Raw genomic sequence first — 21,423 nt, forward strand, 5'->3', positions numbered from 1 at the left:
ACAGGACCACCTGTATCATCAGAGGAGGTTCTGAGCTATATAAGCAAGGCAGAAGTGAAAAACCAAAACCAAAACCACAAGATGGATAAGTTTAGAGAATTCACCCCAAATATTCATATAGATTCTTTGTGCCCAACTTGTGGTAAACTCTTCTGAGGTTGCACTGATCTGATCAGCCACAGTAGGAAACAATGTAATTTGGCTCTGACATAGTGATATCATTTTGATCCCCTTCAAGAATGAAGGACAATAACCAAAGACTAGCTAAACCACAAAATAATAAACCTAACCCTGATTTGTAGCATTTGATATTTCCAAGATGTAAATATTTATACAATAAATTTAAGAAACAGCTTCAGAGCCAGAGCCTGTTCAAGCTGGCTCCATCTAGCACATATCCCATCTAGCTGGACCAAAGAGTGATTGGGGCCATCACTAGCTGTCTTGACTTATGTCTTGCTACTGGACTCAAATGACTGGAGAAGTGTGATTTTCCACACTTGCTTAAATCCAATTCACTTGCAAGTCAAAACTTCACCCTCCTGATGTCATTGGTCTTCCTGGAGCACAAGGAGTATGACATATAATAAGCTGGAATGGGGCTTGAAGCTGAGATATTAAATACTCTAAATGCTAAAAGAAAAGCAGAGTTTATATAATATCCTAGTTTTCTTATCCTTTGCTCCCGAGTACAGAAGTGACATGGTCAGATTTGCACTTCAGAAAAATTATTTTGGCAGCTTGAGGAGGATGAATTGAAAAGGCTGAAACCTTAAAATACCACTGCTTCACATGTACACACATTCTGGGAGTCTCAAAATGTTTCCACTTCAATCTCAGGTTTAACAGGCGCACTCACATACATATGCCCAAAGACAAAAGTCTGATGGATGCACTCTGTAGCTCAGGAGCCATTCCATCAAGAAACACAGATGTACAACTTCTTGGCTTTTTTAACATTTGCTATAAATAATAGTCAATGGAACAATGAGATGAGTTAACTTTTAGGATAGCCGCAGTTAAAGGAAATGCACAGAAACCTCAAAATAATCCTATTCACTATAGAGGAATTTAGTATGAGGAAGGTTGGCCTTGGACTCAATCCAAGGGAATTCCAAGGAGCAAAAGAACCTCCTTATAAGGCAGTCTTATCTAGAGTGTTAAGGACTTGAGGACCATTTCAAAAAACGACTTCAGGGACTATTTGATAAGGAAAGAGAAGAAGGAGGAAATGATTATTTTTTGTATAAGCACCTACTTGAGGGAGGGAGGGGGCTGTAGAAATGGAGGCAACTAGGTGGTGGAGTGGATAGATTACCTAGCATGGAATCAAGAAGGCTCATTTTCTTGAGTTCATATCCAGCCTCAGACACTTATTAGCCAAGTCACATCACCCTTCTTGCCTCGGTTTCCTCATCTGTAAAATGAGCTGGAGAGGGAAATGGCCAATCACTCCAGTATCCTTAACTAAGAAAACCCATCAGGAGTGAGACAAACTGAAGATGACTGAACCACGTGTACATTTTACATATGTACAGAGCATATTTTATACATATTATCTCATGTCATTCTCACAACAATCGTGGGAGGTTGATGCTGTTGTTACCCCCATTTTACAGCTGAGAAAACTGAAGCAGACAGCAGTTAAGTGACTTGCCTAGAGTCACACAGTTATTAAGTGTCTGAAACTGAATTTCAGCTTGGGTGTTCCTGACTCTTGACTCAGAGCTCTATGTATTGCACTGTGCACTGTCTTCAAAACTACAAAATCTAGAATTATCTAGGAGTTGCTCTGTTAAGGCCAAAAAAAAAAAAAAAAAAAAAAAAAGGCTTAAAGGCTTAAAAAAATCCCTCAAGACTTAAATTATTGATAGAATAAAATGAATAATTGGAGGGATAGACATTGTCTATATTGATCTATCCCAGTGATGAAGTACTAGTTTCTGGGAGAGCGGTTCAGACTGCGAAAAATTCACAATGAGGTATTAACAATCACAAGGAGCCCTTTATTATTGTAAAGAAAATACATGGGAAAATCACAATGATTTAACAGTAAGTTGTGAATGAAGGGGGCTATTTAAAGGTCAGAAGTGGAGTGTAAGAGTGGGGTTTAGAGAGTTAGAGAGGGGTTTGGGAAGGTCCTAGCAGGAGAACAAACTTGCACACGCATTATGTATTATATCTGCTTCAGCAACTGCATGGTGGGATACCTAGAAGTGGTGATACAGGATAATGAAGGTGTTTTGACTATAAAGGTTATTTGAAGTACAAGACTGTGTCCTATGCCTGCTCAGGGGGAGGAAGAGTCCTTTATCTGATTTGGTGAGATGAGTAAACCTTAGTTATTTTGACAAGACAGTCCCAGAAATTTGGTCTCCTTTTAAGGGTGTGATAAAGTTGTCAATAGGAAGAGGATGGACTCCATTAGAGTTCACATCATTCTTGACTGTGGCTGTATGACATTATCAATATAATGAGATTTATGCCAACTAATTGTTAACTTCAATACCTAAAGTCTACAGAATGATAACCATAGGTTCTGTTGACTCAGGTCAGCTCTCTCTCAAAGACATAGGGGCTCACCATCGTGTTTACTTTTTAAGTTTTTAGTTGATATAATTACTTCAAAGCAAAAGTATTAATGAATTGGCACATAGCATGAAAAATTACAATAGGCCATACATCTATAACCTGGGTCACCATCTCATACATATACATACACCAACAGTGGACATACAGAAGGATTTTTTATGCGAGGCAATAATTCATGGCAATGGGGCTGAAAGTCTGATTTTCTTCTGATGGTGTCATCATCTTGAACCGCTGAGCTTATTGTTCCCTGAAGGCCTTCTTCACTGGGTCCCTTGTTCAGTTGCCCTTGGTGATACATGGGGATGACGCAGTCTCATGGGATGATGATTTGTTGATCTTTTGCTGGTTACTCCCATCACTGTGTGATCTTGGTGGAGCATAGTAATTCCTGCTGTGTATTGCTATACTGCTCTCCAATGGATTTTTGGTGGCTTCTGGGCATCTCTCTTAGCCATCAGCAACCAAGCTTCATCTTGGCAACTAGCTGGTCAACTCTGCTCAAACCTTTTGGGTATAGTGGCAATAACCTAGCTCAGAAAAGGACCTTAGTCATGGCCCTCCACACCCTGCTAATAAACAGAAGGCAGTATGTCCTTTGGGTAAGATAGAATCTTTTCCCTCTTTTTCCACCTCCAACTGTTCAAAGATTTCATTCCTCCATTTCTGATAATTATCTACAAAGGTTCTCCCTAGCTGAGCATGCAAATGAATTTGAGCCAGAACAAAAGGACAAAAGGTTAGTGTTCTCCAATCACTCAATCTTATCAGTCAAAACCAAAAAAAATCTCTGTTGCTGTATTTTGGATAGCAGAAAATGTCATCTCCCTACAAATCAAACTACAAACAAATGACTTTTTAGAAGTAGACAAAATAATACCCAATTTTCTGGGATAACAAAAGGTGGAGATTCTAAGGAAATAATGAAACAAAAGATGAGAAGGGAGGGAAATTATATGATAAAGATAAATTTATCTATAAAAGATAAATAAAATATGATAAATAAAAATGAATAAAAAGATAGATAAAATAACCATCAAAATATTTTGGTATGGGTTAAAAATACCCCAGAAAAACAGATCAATGAAACAAACTAGGTTAGCAAATATATATTTTTAAAAAGTAAAACTCAATTCCTGGATTTTTGATGGATTTTTGAAGAGCACAAATTACTTAGAAATGGTCTTCCTATAGGCACAAGCTGATGGGAAAACTGAAAAATAGTTTGGGAGGAAAAAAATTTAAACCCACCCGTCATATCATATACCACTATAAGTCCCCCATGTACTACTGTAAGTTGCAAATGGATATATGACCCAAATCCAAAATATTATATCTTTAAAAATGACAGGAAAAAAGATAGTGGTACTTTTTGTGCAAAGGATAATAGAATGTTGTTCCAATATGCCCATGTAATTTAATTTTTTACAGAATAAATTGTAACTAAGAACAGTTACTCTGTGGAATATCGCAGGTACAGAGTATTTTGTTGAAATAACGAATTTTTCCCAAAAAGTATTAGAATTCAATATTCTTTCATTAATTTTGTAGTATTAAAGACTGTACTTATACAAATATATATACACATGTATACATATATGTATACATATACACACACATTAAAGAATCTACATTAAGCAGTCATTAAACATATTTACAACTTTTCTGGAGTAGGACCTAATCTCCAAATAAGCATGTTAAAATTTTGTGTTAAGCTCTCTTCCTATTAATTCAAATCTTTATTAAGCATCAAGATCTGGCTAACTATATCTTCTGTATATACTTCAAGCTTCTGCTGTGGGACAGAGATGCTAGAAAGGTTTTGTGAACACTATCCAAAGTCACAAGTTGAAGCCAATCAAAAGAAGTTTTCAGTCCCCACTTGTGATCCTTTGGGTGTCACTTAGATAGGCTGCTGTTGTGTAGCCACAGAGATGGATTGTCCATTCAGCTGACCATGCATTGGCAAGGTGACTCATGGCCTGGTGATCTTGCTGTCTGCCTGTGGTCTCAGATGGAGTGCTAACAAGCTCTGATCTTGTAGACACCGGAAAAGAGCCAGCGCAAGCATTTGGAGACACCTGCATACTCAGGCTAGCCTTAGCTTTCTAAGGGATTTTAGATTTGTGCCACCATGCAGATAACATGCAAAGTAGATAAAACATTAGAACTTGAGTCAGGAAGATCCAAGCGCAAATCTAGCCTAGACTATTTTTTTCTTTTTTTGCTGAGACAATTGGAGTTAAGTGACTTGCCCAGGGTCACATAGCTACTGAGGTGTTAAGAGTCTGAGGTCACATTTCAATTCAGGTCCTCCTGACTTCAGGGCTGGTGCTCTAGACATTGCACCATGTAGCTGCCCCTATTTTCTGTTAAAAAAAACTATTTGCTAAATCCCTATATCCCAATTTTCCCACATCCCCTTCAACATCTGCCATTTTCCTTTTTGTGTTATTAGCCAATCTGATGGGTATGATGGGAATTGTTTAAATTGTAGCAAACAATTAGAAAAAAAAAAAGTAGATACCCATCAATTGGAGAAATGACTAAACAATGAGATATCTGAATGCAATGCGATATTATTACACTGTAAGCAATAATGAATGAATTCAGAGGAACATAAGAATACACATGAAGTGATAAGGAGTGAAATAAGCAGAACTGGAAAAACAGTACACACAATGATTTTAAAAATATAAAATAGAAAAAGCAGTAAAATACAACAGAATAAAAAATTGGCCCCAAAAAACTGAGGAAATGTACCTTCTTTCTTTCAATGAAGAGATAGGCTATTTATATATGTGGGCTACTCGGGGTCTAACATGGTCGATGTATAAGTTGAGTTTTAAAGTTGTTGCTGCAAAGGAAGATTTCCTGCGTATATAATGGGGGAAAGGATAGATTCAGAAATAAATGTACTATAAAAACAACAAGTAGCAATAAAAGGTTTTTTTTAAAAGGCTAGTTGAAGTTTTCAGGAAATTCCTGTTCACCTTAATCATATAGAATTCTATAGCTTGAAAAAACACCAAAAAAACTTCAATTTCCTCCTCTTGCTTCTACCAAACACTAAATTTTCTAAAGGAAATCTTCAGAGAGATTTCACTAGAGTTAAAGTCTTTGTGACAAAGAAGTTTTCCTAATCCTTAAGCAGGATGTCCTCTATTCTTCTTTCTAGAAGGGTGTAGAACAGATGATTAATATTCTGTTTCATAACTACATTTCAAAATATGAAGAATTATTATGTTATTCTCAGGCCTTCTCTCTAAAATATTTCCAACTCTTGTTGAGTCATTTCAATTATATGTGATTCTTCTAAGATACTAGAGTAGCTTACTATTTCTTTCTCTAGTTCATTTTAAAGATGAGGTACTGAAATTAATAGAGATAAGTGACTTGTTCAGGGTCATACCACAATAAATATTTGAAGCTAGATTTGAACTCAGTAAGAAGTCTTCTTGGTTCCAGGTTTGGCACTTTATCCATTTCCCCACTTACCTGCCGTTTCTAACTTACAGGTAGAACCAAAAAACTAAGTTAAATTCTTACATTGAAAGAAAAAAATCATTTAAACTCAAGCTTTTTGATTTTAAACACTGATCTGGGTATAAATCTATTGCCTTAAGGCGGCTTCTCTACCCCTGCCCTCATGTAGTCCCTAAGAGCATTTTAGATTGCTCTTAAGCATGTGGAGAAGAGGCTATGCTTTGTCTAGTTTACATATATCTTGCAACATTCATTTCATCACTTAATAGTCATTGCATAAGTTCTTAGAAAGGTGGATAATCCAAGAAAGTTAGAAAATGGAGCCAACTTCTTATTGAAAAGAATAATGGATTGAAAAAAAAAATCAAGAGACTCTACCAGCTGTGGGGTAGTAAAGGCAGGTAAAATTTGGACATATTTACAGGGCTTTTGTGAGGTTCAAATGAGACGGTGTTCATAAAAACATTTTTGCCAGCCTTTAAGGAATATATGCCAGTTATTATTTTATTCAAGTGGTTTATTACAAAATAAATATCTAGAAGCCAAGGAGAACAGAATTTTCTGGCATTAAAATGTGTACTCATAAAAAAGAAGTCATGTTATAAACTCTTTCTTTTTGCCACTGCTCCTGAATATATGTTACACCTTGGATTGCTGCCTGTATTACCTACTCCCTTTCTTGGAGCTGTGTTTGAGCTTCAATTTTCTCCTCTGTGAAATGGAGAGGTAATTGTGAACTAGATGATTCTGATGGTCTCAACTCAGAACCTTCTCAATCTTGGCTGTGAATAAGGGTGTCTGGAATTTTAACTTTCCCTTGGAAGTTGTGCGTGTAGAAAAAGGCCATTTCAGTCGGTTTGATTACATCAACTATTATTATTGGAGTTTCATTTTCTGCTTTCTTCTTTGGGAATCTGAACTTTGTTTATTTTCTTTTCTTTAAAAAAATTGGACACTACTTGGCCTTGCATTTGTTTCAACTTTGGATTTGTCCCAGACGAACTAAACAAACAAGATAAACTGTCAAGAAAAATTTCAAAGCTATCCTCTGTACAGCATGTCCTGCAGATGAATTATGCATGAAAGAAACAAGAAAACAATACAATAATGAAAATCCATAACAGACTATAATAATAATAATAATAATAATAAAAATAACACATCTCAAGCCAGAAACGTTCCACAAGGGAGTCTGAATTTTCCTCTGGCGCATAGACAAAGAATACCTCACCTAGATTACTTTCCAAAATAGAGTACTTTCATCAGGTGAAGCTGCTTCCCTCAGTTTCTCTGTTGAAAGTCCCCCCCCCCCCATTACAAATTTCCTCCTCTTGCTTCTACCAACCCCCAAAAGCTAACAATGGAGAAGAATTTTGCAGTTAATGGCACACAGTAAGCGCTAAATGAATGTTTATTTTAAATAACAGCAACTATCACCAAATCTTTTAAACGATCTAATTCGTCCTATTTCGTCTCTAATATTCAACGCTCTTCCCAATAACGGAGGAAGAGAAAATGACGTGGAAGTGGGCAGTGAGTGTGGTAGGTAGCCCTCAAGATGGAGTGAAAAGAGACGAGAAAACGCTAGAGATGCTTTCGTGGGGGGCGAGGGGGGCGCGAGTGTTTGAGGAATTCTTTCCAGAAATAAACGATCCTTTGCATATCCTCTCTTCGCATTTTTTGGCTCAGGAACCGAACTTCTAAATCATACTTCCAAAAAAGGAGACCGACTACCTCGGTGCGCCCAGCATCCATCACCAGCTCCCTGCCCAACACCTTTCCCCCGCAGGCACCGGGAGGGGTGCGGACAGACTCTGGGACGCCTCGCCTCCCCTGAGCTCACTCAGGTAGGCGCGTCTCTAGCCTCGGGCGTCCAGCTCCGAGCTTAGTTAGGGCGCGCGCCCTCCGGGCGCTGGAACTTGGGGTGCGGGGGAGAGCAGAGGGAGAGGCGCGCGCTCTTTGCCCACCTTGGTCGCAGGTGCCCTTGCTGACCTGCGTGATGGTCTTCTCGCCCACGCTCTCCGCCCGGAGGCTGGCAGCGCGCAGCTGGCAGCCGCTGGGGTAGGTCTTACCGTCGCTGCCGCACACTGGGTAGCGGCTCTTGCACACGCACACACCGCTCACCACCGGCGCGCCGGCTGCTGCCCCGCCTTTGCCCTTCCGCCTCTTGCGACTCTTCACGCACTCCATGCCCGGCGCGCAGTGACCCCTGCCAGCGCCGCTGCCCCCGCAGGGTTCTCCCTCTCCACGGGCGCACGCCGGGCAGCAGCCGCAGGCGTCGCGGGTCTCCCCGAGGGGACAACCCCGCGGGGGCAGGGGCGGGCAGGAGGCAGGCTCGCAGGGGCCGCAGGCGGCCGACTCCCCGGCTTCAGAAGAGGAGGAAGAGGAGAGGGGCAGAAGCAGGAGCAGCAGCCCGGTGGCGCAGAGAAGTAGGAGGCGCAGTGGAGGCGACGGCATGGCTGCGTGCGGGAGCTGCGGCTGCCGCTGAGGTTGGCACAGCTGCACGCAAACCCGAGCCTCGGACCGCTTTGGCCCTTGACTTTGGGGCGGGACCAAGGCCAGCTCTCCTTAAACCGCACCTCCTCCCCGCCTCCTGTCCGCGGTTCAAACCACACCCCGGGGAGGAGAGAAGCTCTCACCCCCGCCTCCTCCAAGCGCCCGGGCCATCCCCCGAGTGCACCGAGGGGGCGGCCGCCTGACCCGCACAGGAATGCGGAGAGAAACCTCTGCCCTGCAGCTTGGGAAAGGCAAGGAGGCGGCGGGGGCGGAGGCAGCTCCGGCGCCGCTGGGGAAATCTGTGCGCGCTCAGTTTCACGCTCTTGTATTCACCGATCCCTTTTCTCAGGTTTAAAAAAAAAAAAAAAAGTTTTATCTCCCCTCCTGGTCAGTTTTATCTCCCCTCTTGGTTATTTCTCAACCCTTCTTGGTCAGTTTCACTCCCTTCCTGGTCAGTTCTCATCCCACTCTTGTTCAGTTTCACTTCCCTCCTGATCAGTTTCACTCCCCTCCCGGTCATTTCTATCCCCTCTGGATCAATTTTACTCCTCTCCTAGTCAGTTTCACTCCCGTCTTGGTTATTTCTTAATACCCTCCCCCACTTCTTCCCCCCCCCCCCCCTTGGTAAGTTTCACTCCCCTCCTGGTCAGTTCTTATTCCTCTTGGTCAGTTTCACTCTCCTTCTGGTCAGTTCTTGTCCTCCTTCTGATCAGTCAGTTCTCATCTCCTCTTGGTCACTTTCACTCCCCTCCTAGTCACTTTCACTCCCCTCCTAGTCACTTTCACCCCCTACTAGCCACTTTTAAGGATTAAAAACATGGAGTGCCGCTCCAACATCCATTTACTCCATGCAATACTTGCCGTCACCACACACAACACCTAGTTTTCCTTGAGTTTTCTCTTTTGTTTTTTCAGGACAAGCCTATAAAGATTACCACACTCTCCTCTCCTTTTATAGAAGACTATTTACAGTTTCATTTTGCAACTGAATTGAATGATTCTAGTTTGTTTTTAGAAACTGTCACGTTCTGCAGAATTTGACTTTTTTTTCCTTTTTGTTTGGTTTTGAGTGAACTTGGCTCAGATGCCACTCCGGCTGAAGAAAGTTGTCTCTCCTTATACCACTTTCCCCCTCTCTTTTACCTCCCTTCCTATTTTTAGTTTTTTTTCTTTTCTTTTTCTTAAAATCCTGAAACCCATGAACAATTTAAATTGTTAAGAATATCCGTGTTTCTGAGAGGCCAGGAAGGATACTGGATTGCACCATAGTTTTTGGCTGTACTTTCAATGGAAATTGGACAAAGAAGATCTGGAACCACCCAAATCCTCTTTCAGGATTCACAGCTGGATTTCTTCTCCCCTGGCTCTCCTTCTAGTTTAGTTTTCCGTGTCAAGCTGCAGGCGTTTTAACAAGCTTTTCAGGATAAATTACTCCCAATTCGTTTCTTCTGCTTTTATAAAAAACTACAGCTTTAAAACTCTGAATGCCACATTGTTTTTTTACTTCATTAAAAAAAAGTTTATGTTAACACACAAATATTCAAGCCTCTCCGATAAGTAGGTCATCTTAATTCGGATCACTTCTAAAAATTCTACAAACCGGACTCTCACCCTTTCAGTGATAAGTAACATGGTCTAATGCAAAAAGACTTGGAGTCTCTGGACTCAAGATTCATATTGTGAGTCACGTCAGTTCTCCGGGTCTCAGTTTTTTCATTTCTAAAATGGGAATGATAATAAAACTGGTATTATCACAGACTTACCTTAAGGAAAGTCCATTTAAAATTTCAGCTGCTGTATAAATATATGTATCTTTTATTTGGATTTATGATTTCATGGGTGTGGGGAGTTGTTTTGATTGGTCACTATCAATTTCTGCAATTTAATAATTTTAAAGAGTTGTCTTCGGTCATGAGGAATTAGCCTTGTGGCCCAGAGGTACTTTGGGACAAACTTGTTCAGTTATCCTATGGGTTGATGCCTAACCTTCCTTTGAGGAGTGGTGGGGAGAGGAAGAGAAAATCAAAGTTTTCTTCTCTCTTGCCATGAAAGAATGATGCCATCTAAGCCATCCCCCAGTAAGAAGAGGAGAAACACACAATGATTTTAAAAAATTAAATTGTACTTTATTTTCAAATTAAGATCTATCTTTGGCTTAGAATGATTGTTGAATTTTGAAGTGTTGCCTAAGACTTCAAAGGAATTCTACCAATCCTTGAGTATTTTGGGATCAAACCTATGATTACTGGTATAAGAAGCTCTCTTAAGGCAGCAGCTTAAAGAGTTGCCTAGAACACAAATATGAGGTGACTTTCTTGGTTTTGTATGTTTTGAATGCAGATCTTTCTGACTTTGAAGCCAGCTCTTAATCTAGTACACCACACTGCAATTTCTGACTTAATTCTCATTAGTATTTTCAAATCACATCTGAAATCTGCTTATATTGAGGGTTGAAATGTATATAAGATGTCCCAAAAGTCATAATGCAGCTTAAAACTACCTTAAGAGTTGGGACAATTGGATTTCAATGGGCTTTATACATTCAATTATTGCTAGTTTTAATAACTTCTTTTATTAAGTCTTCAGGATAACCCTAGGAAGTATTATTTGCAAAATCCCTTCCTCTTTTATTCCTGAGTGTTTACAATTTTCTTTTGCAACTGAATTATATGATTACCGTTTATTTTTAGAAATTGTCAGATTTTGGAGACCATTGAACTGGAGATTTTGAGTGGAGCGAGTTCAAATATAATCTCAGTCCTGCCTATTTCAATCACATCACTTGAAAGCCATACTGAGTATGAGTAATAAATCCTTGAAATAGAACTAGCTCTGAAAATTGTGAATTGTAGGCAAGATTTGAAAACTAAACTCTTGCCTCTCCATATTTAAAAAATATGCCTCCCTTGCATACATACAAAAACTGACCAGGAGGACTACTTACTCTGGTAGTCCCTGGGATGGATTTTAATTCTGCCTCCAATGTTTCCCATTAGCTTTTTACCACTTTGCTTTTGTCTTAGTTTCATTATCTGTAAGATGATAGTCATAACACTTGAACTGCTAACTTGAGAGGAAAGCACTTTGTAAACCTTAAGTAGCTCTAAGAAATTAAATTATTGTTGTTCAATCATTTCCAACTCTTTGTGACTCCTTTTGGCATCTTCTTGGCAAGGATACAGAAGTGATTTGCCATTTCCTTCTCCAGCTCATTTTACAAATGAAGAAGCGAAGTAAACAGGGTTAAGTATCTTGCCCAGGATCACACAACTAGTGTCTGAGTACACATTTGAACTCGAGACGATAAATCTCCCTGACTCCAAGCCTGGAGAGCTAGCTACTTAACCACTTAGTGCAAGTTATAACTTTTGAGTTATCCATTAAATAGATACTTTGAGTATCTATTAAAGATTCCAAGCTTTCACCATAGTATTGTTATGGCTTGTCAAAAAATAAGTAATCCAGGTGTCTATCCTAGAACTTCCTATTCCTAGAAACTTTGTGTGGCCAAGATTATGATTGTTATCTTTTTTTTTTTTTTTTTTTTTTGGTTACTATTACACTGATGATTCCTTTAAGGTTGAAGTCCATGAAAATCCTCAGTTATTTTTCAGATTAACTGCAATTTAACCATCTTTCCCCATTTTGCATTTGTAAGACAGTTTATGGTTTATGGATGGGGTTTATGGATCTGCCTGTACTTATAGACTGGTTTCATGATGTTAGCTTCTTTAGCACTTCCTATGTCTCTTATGCATTTATGTTTTATTTTTCATTGTTGTTTCTGTCCCTGTTGTCACAAACCTGTCACTTCTAGTCAAGCATGCCTCATGCCCTGAGTCATGCTGGGCTTACTTTTTCCAAACTCCACATTTTTGAGTCCATCTCCTGTCACTTCTGCTCTGTCCCAGCTTACAGACTCCCAAGAACTCAGTACAAAAGTTCTCTCAAAGGAGTTAGCTCTTCAGGCTTACTCTTGCTAGTTCTCTATTCATACTCCTTTCCCTATCCCTAAGTCAGTTCACCCAGTTAACAGAGGCAACTTCAGATCTCTTTTATCTGGGACTGGATTTTATTAGCATGGGATTGGCGAAGAATAGGAAGAAGAGTAGCAGTTGGTTCAATATTTGTTGAATTAGATTGTCATTGAATTAGAACAAAGAACAACTCTAACAAGACTTTTCAAAGATTAGTTTACAAATGATCTAATATTTCTTTCTCTCATTGATTTCTCTTTGGTCTAATCTAGTTTTCAGAGGCTTTTTTTTTTTTTAAGATAAGGTTTACCACTTTCTTTTCTAAGCTACTTATTCACCTTCCAATTCTTTCCTCCACACCTTTTATTTATTTCATTAAAAAATTTCTTGTTTTATCTTTCCTATGTATTTATATAGCCCTTGTAGAAAATCCATTAAAATTTTTTTTTTGTCTTTGCAGCTATTATGAAATTACTTATTTTTTCTTTTGGGGGAATCCCAGGATATTTGCAATAATTTTTAATACTGGTTAATTGACTTTTTTTCCTTCTTAAAGTTGCTCATCTCTCTGGCCTCAGTTCCTGAATTTTGGCTCTTTGTTGAGGCGAGGTTCTGCTTCTTGCTGTGTTTTTTGGATAGGTTATTTGGGCCCTGCTTGTTTTTGCCCTGAGTCACCTGAGATTATGAGTGATCTCCACTACTGGGCATCCCCTCTCCCATAATAGAAGTTCAGAGACTTGACTCTTCAGAGTTCCTTCTAAAGTTATAGGGCAATATTAGGGTGGTCAGAGCCCTTGGGATTAGGGGTTATCTTGGCACTATAGTACTTCGATGGTCATGCTGTCTGCTGCTACTCTCTAGGGCTTTCTAACTAACATTAAACACAAAGGACCATTCTGAGTGGGGAGCTCTCTGCTTCCAATGACAGAGCCTTTCAGGTTACCCATCTCTGGTTATGTTGGGGGGCAGCTCGCCTGAGTTGGCACTGGCTTTGTGGATTTCTGACTTTTTGTCTAGTTCTGGGGTGGAAAAAATAACCTTCTGCAGTTTTTATTGGGTTTCTTGATCACTATTTGGTCTGGAACAAACTTCAAATTTTGCTGGAGGAAGTATGTAGGGACTGGACAACCATTTTGGCTGCAAGTCCCAGTTTACAATGTAAATGTAAAGTATCCATGGTCTGTCTTTTTCAATGTAACAAGAGTGATCTCAGGAGCCCATTTTGAAAGAATGAACAAAATAAATGACAAAGGTGTGTTAGTGTGGACGTGCTTTAAGAAAATACATTGCCCATCAGATGGGGAATGACTGAACAAGTTGTGGCGTATGATTATGATGAAATATCTCTGTACTATAAGAAATGATGAGCTCAGTCATTTTAGAAAAAATAGAAAGAGTTGCAGGAAAAAATGAAGAGCAAAATGAGCAGAATCAACAGAATATTGTTTATAGTAACAGCAATATTATTTTAAGAATGACCTTGGGAGAACAAGTTATTTTGTCTATTATAAATGTTTTGTCTAACTATAAAGGACATATGAAAAAAGATGCTACTTGTATATTTGGAGAAAGAACTGATAAATAGAAGTTTGAATTGATTAATTTTACATATACATATACACATGTACCTATTTGTATCTAATGGTAGCCATCTCAAGTTAGGAGGGAAGAAAAAAGAAAAGAAATTCACATGATAATTTTGTTATATATTTGAAAGGAATAGCAAGTTGTGCATAGTAGATTTGCAGTTTCATGTACAATCATCTTTTTTATTGTACTAAGTTATGGCAATGTTTTAGTCTATAAATGAAAAATAAAAATAAATAAAGAAAATTAATGAAAATTTGAAATTTATAAACTAGATACATTAGTGGCTATGATTTATATCATAATTTTTTCTCCCTTTAAAATGCTTCATAATTGGATTTCTTTGAAAAGTAATTCTGAAGCTGGTCAATTTAAAAATGATTCTGTGGACTAATTGAACATCAAGAGTGGGCCTCAAGAACTTGTTTATAGTGCTAGGAACCAACAGAATGAAGTGAAGTTATCTTCAATTGAATTAATTGAACTCATCAGGAAAAAATGATTTGATTGACCAGAATTAATTTGTACCTTTTCAGGAGACATTCACTATGTAAAATGAGGTATCTTCATATGCTAATAGATCTTTTTTTTTTGAGCAATGATTTGAAATAAAGGGCCCCCTAGTGTTACTTCATATTTATTTGTTTTTTTTTTTTTTCTTCCAAGCAGATTACTAGGTAGAAAGGATTACAGAAGCATAGAATCTCACAGTTGGAAGGAATCTTTCATTAGATTATAATGAGAAGCCACTGAATTCAATCCTTGACAAGTGACCATTTATATTTTGTTTGAAGATCTCCAGTGAGGGGATGTTGAAACCACTATTTCCCATGGCAACCCATTTCATTTTTGGATTGTTTAGAGTTTTTCCTTACTCAGTCTGAATCTGCCTCTTTGTGATTTCTATCTAGTGGTGCAGTGGACCGAGTGCCAAGACTCATTGTCCTGAGTTCATATCTGGCCTCAGATATTTAGTAGCTGTGTGATCCTGTTTGCCTCAGTTTCCTCCTCTGTAAAATGAATTGGAGAAAGAAATGTCAACCCCCCCCTCCAGTGTCTTTGCCAAGAAAACCCCAAATGGGGAAGAATTGCACTGAGCAACAACAAATTTCTGCCCTTTGCTGCTACCAGAAACCAGGACATGTAACCTTTCATCCCTTAAACTTCTGGAGCTCTGTGGCTGGGCTTGGTGGTTGCCTTAGTTGTCAAACTATAGCTAGAACTAGTTCAAGCCATGGGTTCATTTTGTTCTCTAGCCATCTTTTTGCCAGTCACCTTGCTGCTATGAATTATTTCTTAATGCTGCTCAGCTACTTTCTTTGTCTCTGTCTTCTTGTCTGTCTGTCTCTGTGTCTCCCTTCCAGATACACACACACACACACACACACACACACACACACACACACACACACACAATTGCATATATACGTAAAATAGTAGAATTTATATAACACTTTACATGCTATCTTATTTGATTTTTTTTATACTAAGTCCTTTGAAATAGAAGCTATTACTATCCCATTTTAGAGATAAAGAAACTGAAGTTAGTAGAGGTTAATTAGATTTGCCAGGGACAGATAACAAGGGAGTCTCTGAAACAGAATATAATAAATTAGGTTTTCCTGATTCCAAGTCCAAGATTCTATCCAATGTCACTCAATTCTCTCCTCTCCTCCCCTCCCCTCCTCTCCTCTTCTCCCTTCCCCTCCCTTCTTCTCCTCTCCTCTCCTCTCCTCTCTTCTCCTTCTCTCTGTATCTATCTCTTTCTTCTCTCTCTCTCTCATATAAACTTTTAAAAAAAGATGAAATCTTGACATCTAGTACATTTAATGCTATGTTTTATAATTTTGTGAGGATCAGATCAGACTGTCTATACAATCCACAGCATCTATTTTTTCCCTTTTTTGAAAATCAAATTGACATTGGCCATCTCCAGGTCTAAATTATCATATTCTTTCAGTATAGTAGGTGCTAGTTCAACTTGGATTGTTGATTTAATCTTATCAAGGGCAGCCTTAATTGGTAAATACTTGCTTTCTTCCTATTTTCCTGTTTATCTTTGATATGGTCTCCCCATCAGCCAGTTTGTTTGTCCTTTCAACTTCAAAGGTCATTCCCCTTTGCAAAAAACAAACCAAAAACCAAAAATCCCTCCCAAAAATACTATGAAAATAAAAGCTGAGGACTTATTCTTCTCCATTGTCACCATTTAATCTACTCTAACCTGCGGTCCCATTCTTTCTTTAATCCTTTCTTCTCTTTGCCTCAATATACTTTAAAAAATTGTCCTTATCTTCCCTTGCCAGCTTTACTTAATTCTGAACTTTTAAAAGATTTTGAATATTTAATGATTGGCATTTATATAGTAGTTTAACATTTACCAAGTATTTCCCATACATTAACTCGACAATCCTATGAGGTAAGTTTTATAAATATTATTTCCCCATTTTACAGGAGAGACTGAGGAAAAAAAAAAGAACTTAAGTTACAATTTCATGCTGCCTCTCAGGTATAAGAAACTCAAATGTCAGGTGACCAAAAGGTACTTTTAAATCCCATCCATTGTTCAATAAGCACACAGAAGGGTTTTTCATAGAATTGTATATCTTACCTCTTAGATGGGGTTTTATCCATATATTTGTTTGTTTGGGGGATGCAGCATTATTAGGCCCAGGCTTAATGATTTCATTAGAATAAAGAACTTCCCATAAGGAAACTCTCTCTGCCAATATAAACTGATACTGATTCAAAAATGATCTGCTTAAAGATTTGTTGATGGTGTTGAGATATTAAGTGACTTACCCAGGATCATACCACCAATAGCTAAGACAGGCTGTCTATTCACTATTCCATGTTATCTCTTATAGATGCATATAATTGATAATATCAGTATAAAGTCATTGATAGTATGAAATACCTAGTGTCCAAATCACAAGATAAGGAGGAGTCTCTAAAGTTAATTTAGTGTTCCCTGACTATCTTGGCTCAGATAGTCCTTAATCTAAGTCATTTTAGACATATAATATGAAAGTAACTATGATGTTTGTCTCTAACAAACTCCAGGGAAGAGCATTTCATCAATCTTCCTTGATAATCTCTTTCCCCTCATAATATTTCATAACCTTGAGAGCCAGGAAGATTTCAGAAGGTCATCAAATAATAGCACCTTTCCAATTATAAAATGTTATAAAGGAAATGTAGAATTTTGGTCCAATCTCTAGTGTACAGCATACAGTGTCTGAGCTGTTAATAAAGCTAGATAAACTTTACTATTTCTCGACTTCCAAGTTTAAATTTGAAATACTATTTTGCCTTGACATAGTCTTTCAGATTTAATATGGATTATAGCTGGATAATAAATTAGAGAGCATTTTTAATGATGAGTAGAAGAATCTGTCTGAGTTATTCCCTAATTAGACTTCATTCTTCTTTTGTTGTGGGGAAAACGATATGATCATTTGGTGTTAAATGATGCAATGCCTCATATTAATCTTATATGCTCCCATTTCCATAATTCACCTTTGCAAAGTGGAAATAAAAAAAAAAAGGGTTCTCCTTGTTATGATAATATACCTGATGCAATGTCACACTGAAGGGGAATGAAATGTTTTCAAAGAATAAATGGCCCAAGCATCAGCTCAACTTTGAGCAAAGTTTTATGCTGTAGAAGGGGTAACCTGTAAAGTGATAACTTGGTAGAATCCTAAGCCTTTGAAGTGGGAACCACTTATTTTTCACTTGAGTCCATTGCATTCCCATTCTACTCATTAAAGAATCAGCTACAAAGCTAGAAGCTACAGAGAGCCTTTCATTCTTCACAATGACTTTTTTAAGCTGATAAACCAATGATGTGGAGATCACTTCATCCCCATTTGAAGTGGGGCTACCTGTGTGGTACACGGACAACCCTTTAATGAAACAGATGGTGACTTCCGGGATTTTCATCTTTTATTGCTCTCGAGCTCCAAATCCCAATTGCCAAATGCTGAAAATGCCCCTTTCATTCTTGCTCTCTCAAAGCATCAATACTTCATAAGATTTCTTTTAAAAGCATAAATCTGAAGCATAAGGCAAAATGAATCCTATTGTTGCTCAGAAAGCCCTCAGTGTTTTTCCTTCTTTTCCCCTTTCTATTTCTTTGAAGGGAATTTTCTTCCCCTCCCCCCCCTTATACTAAGGACTTTTATGTTGACTATTATTATGACTAATCAGGAACTAAGAATCTTTAATTTTATCTAAGGAGTATGAGTACATTCATTTTTGCTGTGAAATAAATACTCTTTTATTACAGTTTTAATAAGAATAATTAGGAAAATCAGCCACCCAGTTTGGCTAGTGTGGTTTGTTTTGTGGATATCAGGCTATATTTTCCCAGCATGCCATAAAATATTCAAATAATGATCCTGGAAGTTTTTAAACAGAATATTTTATCCAGGCTGCCCCAGCTTCAGACAGCAATAATAGTTACTGGCACATATATAAATAAACCTACACACATACACAAAACTTAATGTTCCTTGACCATCTTGGCTATGTAGTCCTTAACCTAAATCATCTTAGACATATAGTAAATATATATATGGGTGTGTATTCATACATACATGTACATAGTCATCCATCCAGTCAACCATCTATATATCTATATCTATATCTATATCTATATATCTATATATCTATATCTATATATATATAAGTTTATAAAGTACCTTATTCGTACATTATTGATTTAAGTCTCACAGAGACCCTGTAAGATAGGTACTATAGTTATTATACCCATTTTACAGATAAACAACTTGAAGTACAAAAGTGGGGAGGGGGAAGCTATTTTGGAAATGTCACACTGAAATAGCTGTTATGAGAGGAATGATATTCCAAAAGGGAATATTTCTTGTGTGCTCCCTCCTTTACCCTGAGACTTGCAGATAGCACACAGTGGGGATGACTTGCCCTTGGTCTGGCAGATTGCAAGCAGAGGGGATGACCTGCCTTTAGTCTGGCAGGCTGCACACAGTGGGGATGACTTGCCCTGATCTAGCAGACTGCACGCAGTGGGGATGATTTGTATTTGTAGCCAGAAGCACGCTCTAATCAAAGGCCTTGAGCTTCCCACCAAGGGAGGGAATATTTTACAGCTGAGAACCAAAGGATTTGGATTCTATTTCCCCATTGTACTGCCGATTGACCACATAACTGGATAAATCCCTTAATGTTCTGGGGCTTCAATTATAGTGAAAAGATGTGCTTGAGCCCTCCAGGCTGTTCAGGCTCCAGGTGATGAAGGATGTCAGTACTGGCGTTCTGATTTTGTTTGCTCAACATTCATTCTTAGAGTTAAAAACTAGGTCTTTTACAGAATAACAACAATGTACTTCACATAGAAACTTTCTTCCTCTCCCCCTCTCCATTTACAATGGTGTAGCTGTCACCCAAAGTCAATTGTTTTTCAGTCATGTCTGATTTTTCCTGATTCCATTTGGGGTTTTCTTGGCAAAGACACTGGAGTGAGTTGTCATATCCTTCTCCATCTCATTTTACAGATGAGGAAACTGAGGCAGAGTCAAGTAACTTGGCCAGGGTCATACAGCTAGTACGTGTCAGAGGCCAGGTTTGAATTCAGGAATCTTCCTGACCCCAGGTCTGACTCTCTATCCACTGTGTGGTTTAGCTGCCCACTCCACCCAAAAAACACATCACAATTAGATTAAAGATATGTGAGATGTAGTAATATGTGCGTTGGATTTGAAATTAGGGAACTGGGATCTAAATCTTGTTTGCTGCTCCCTAGCTGCATGATTTTGGGCAAATTTTATGCCTTCTTTGATCCTAGTTCCCCTAATCTGTAAGGGTTGGATGGGGAATGATGCTTCGGACCCCTCCCTCATGGGGTCACAGGAGAGTCTTTGTTGCATCTTAATATACTATTTAAATGTGAACAGTCATCAGCAAGCATTTATTAAGCACCTCCCATATGGTAAGCATTCTCTGATTTGTGAAGCTCATACACATTATAGGCCCTTAGGAAATAAACAGGCAGCTAGAGGGCACAGTGGATAGAGAATGGGCTTGGAATCAGGAAAACTCATTTTCATGAGTTCAAATCCAGTCTCAGATATTTATTTAGCTATGTGACCCTGGGCAAGTCACTTAATCTTGTTTGTTTCAATTTCCTGAACTATGAAATGAGCTAGAGAAGGAAATGACAAACCATTCTAATATCATTGCCAAGAAAACTCCAAATGGAATCACAAACAGTAAGACCCATGACTCAACAAAAAGGAAATAAAATATTTTATGGCATGAAGGCAAATTTATTAAGGCACCCTGCTGAGGCAAAAAGTATATATCTGCAAACAAATGTGTTTATTGGCAAATGTCATCTTCAAGGTCAGAAAACTATTTATCAATCTACCACCTCTTCTCCCCAGAATTTAGGTATATTTGAGCCTACTGGACATCTCTTTCCCAATGCTAAGATTTGAACTGTCAAGCAAAACTTAGACAACTAGAGCATAACTTCAGGATCACTGTAGGCTGCTGTCAAATTCACTTCTCTACCTTGTGACATGCTTCCTCACTCCCTCATTCCCCTAAATATTTCCCGAGAATCCATCACCATTCCTCCTCACAGTCCTCCCACTCCAACTCCAAAAAGGAAACTTTCAAATCTAGGCTGATGATCCAAGCAGCCTTGAGCTGAACAACCTCCCTCTCCATCCACCTCCACAGCCTTAAGAAATGAAAACAAAGATGCCTTTTTAAACCAGTTCACAAAAGCAAGTACTAGCGTCTTCTACATCTTCGCCCCCAAGTTTCCCAAATGAAGAGAAATATTAGACACAAAGAAATCCATTTAAAAAAATTTTGAAAATCTTTCATCACTTTTATAAATGTAGAGTAATGATCCCACTTTTCTTTGTAAAGCATTCTATTTTAGTATAGCTACCATTAAAACAGCTGACTAGGAGAAAATGTAAAATGTATGGAGGCTGGTAGGCTTCTTTTGCTCATGTATTAACAAATAGATTTGAAAATCTAAGTGTGGAGAAAGTATATTTTATGCATCTGAACAGGCCTGGAATGTGTTTAGATCAGGAGTTCTTTATTTGAAGTCCATGGTGTCCCAGTAGGATTGTGGGTAGTCTTATGGGATGTCCATGAACTTGAATGAGAAAAAAATTACATCTTTACTTCAATATAATTGGTTTTCTTGGTACTCTTATGTATTTTATTTTACGGATTTAAGAACATTATTCTGAGAAGCAATCTATGGACTTCACTAGATTGCCAG

General features: G+C 38.4%; 1 protein-coding gene across 1 annotated transcript in view; it reads right to left on the reverse strand.

Annotated features, from left to right (window-relative positions):
• Positions 1–8,627, reverse strand: part of IGFBP7 (insulin like growth factor binding protein 7) — a 72,248-nt gene extending 63,621 nt beyond the window's left edge. Inside the window, exon 1 of the mRNA XM_051965126.1 lies at positions 8,043–8,627. Coding sequence (XP_051821086.1) covers positions 8,043–8,532 — 490 coding nt within the window. The 5' untranslated portion in view covers positions 8,533–8,627. The remainder of the gene's footprint in view (positions 1–8,042) is intronic.
• Between the last annotated feature and the right edge of the window lie 12,796 nt (positions 8,628–21,423).

Source organism: Antechinus flavipes, chromosome 6 (assembly GCF_016432865.1).
Source record: "Antechinus flavipes isolate AdamAnt ecotype Samford, QLD, Australia chromosome 6, AdamAnt_v2, whole genome shotgun sequence".
Classification (NCBI taxonomy): domain Eukaryota; kingdom Metazoa; phylum Chordata; class Mammalia; order Dasyuromorphia; family Dasyuridae; genus Antechinus; species Antechinus flavipes.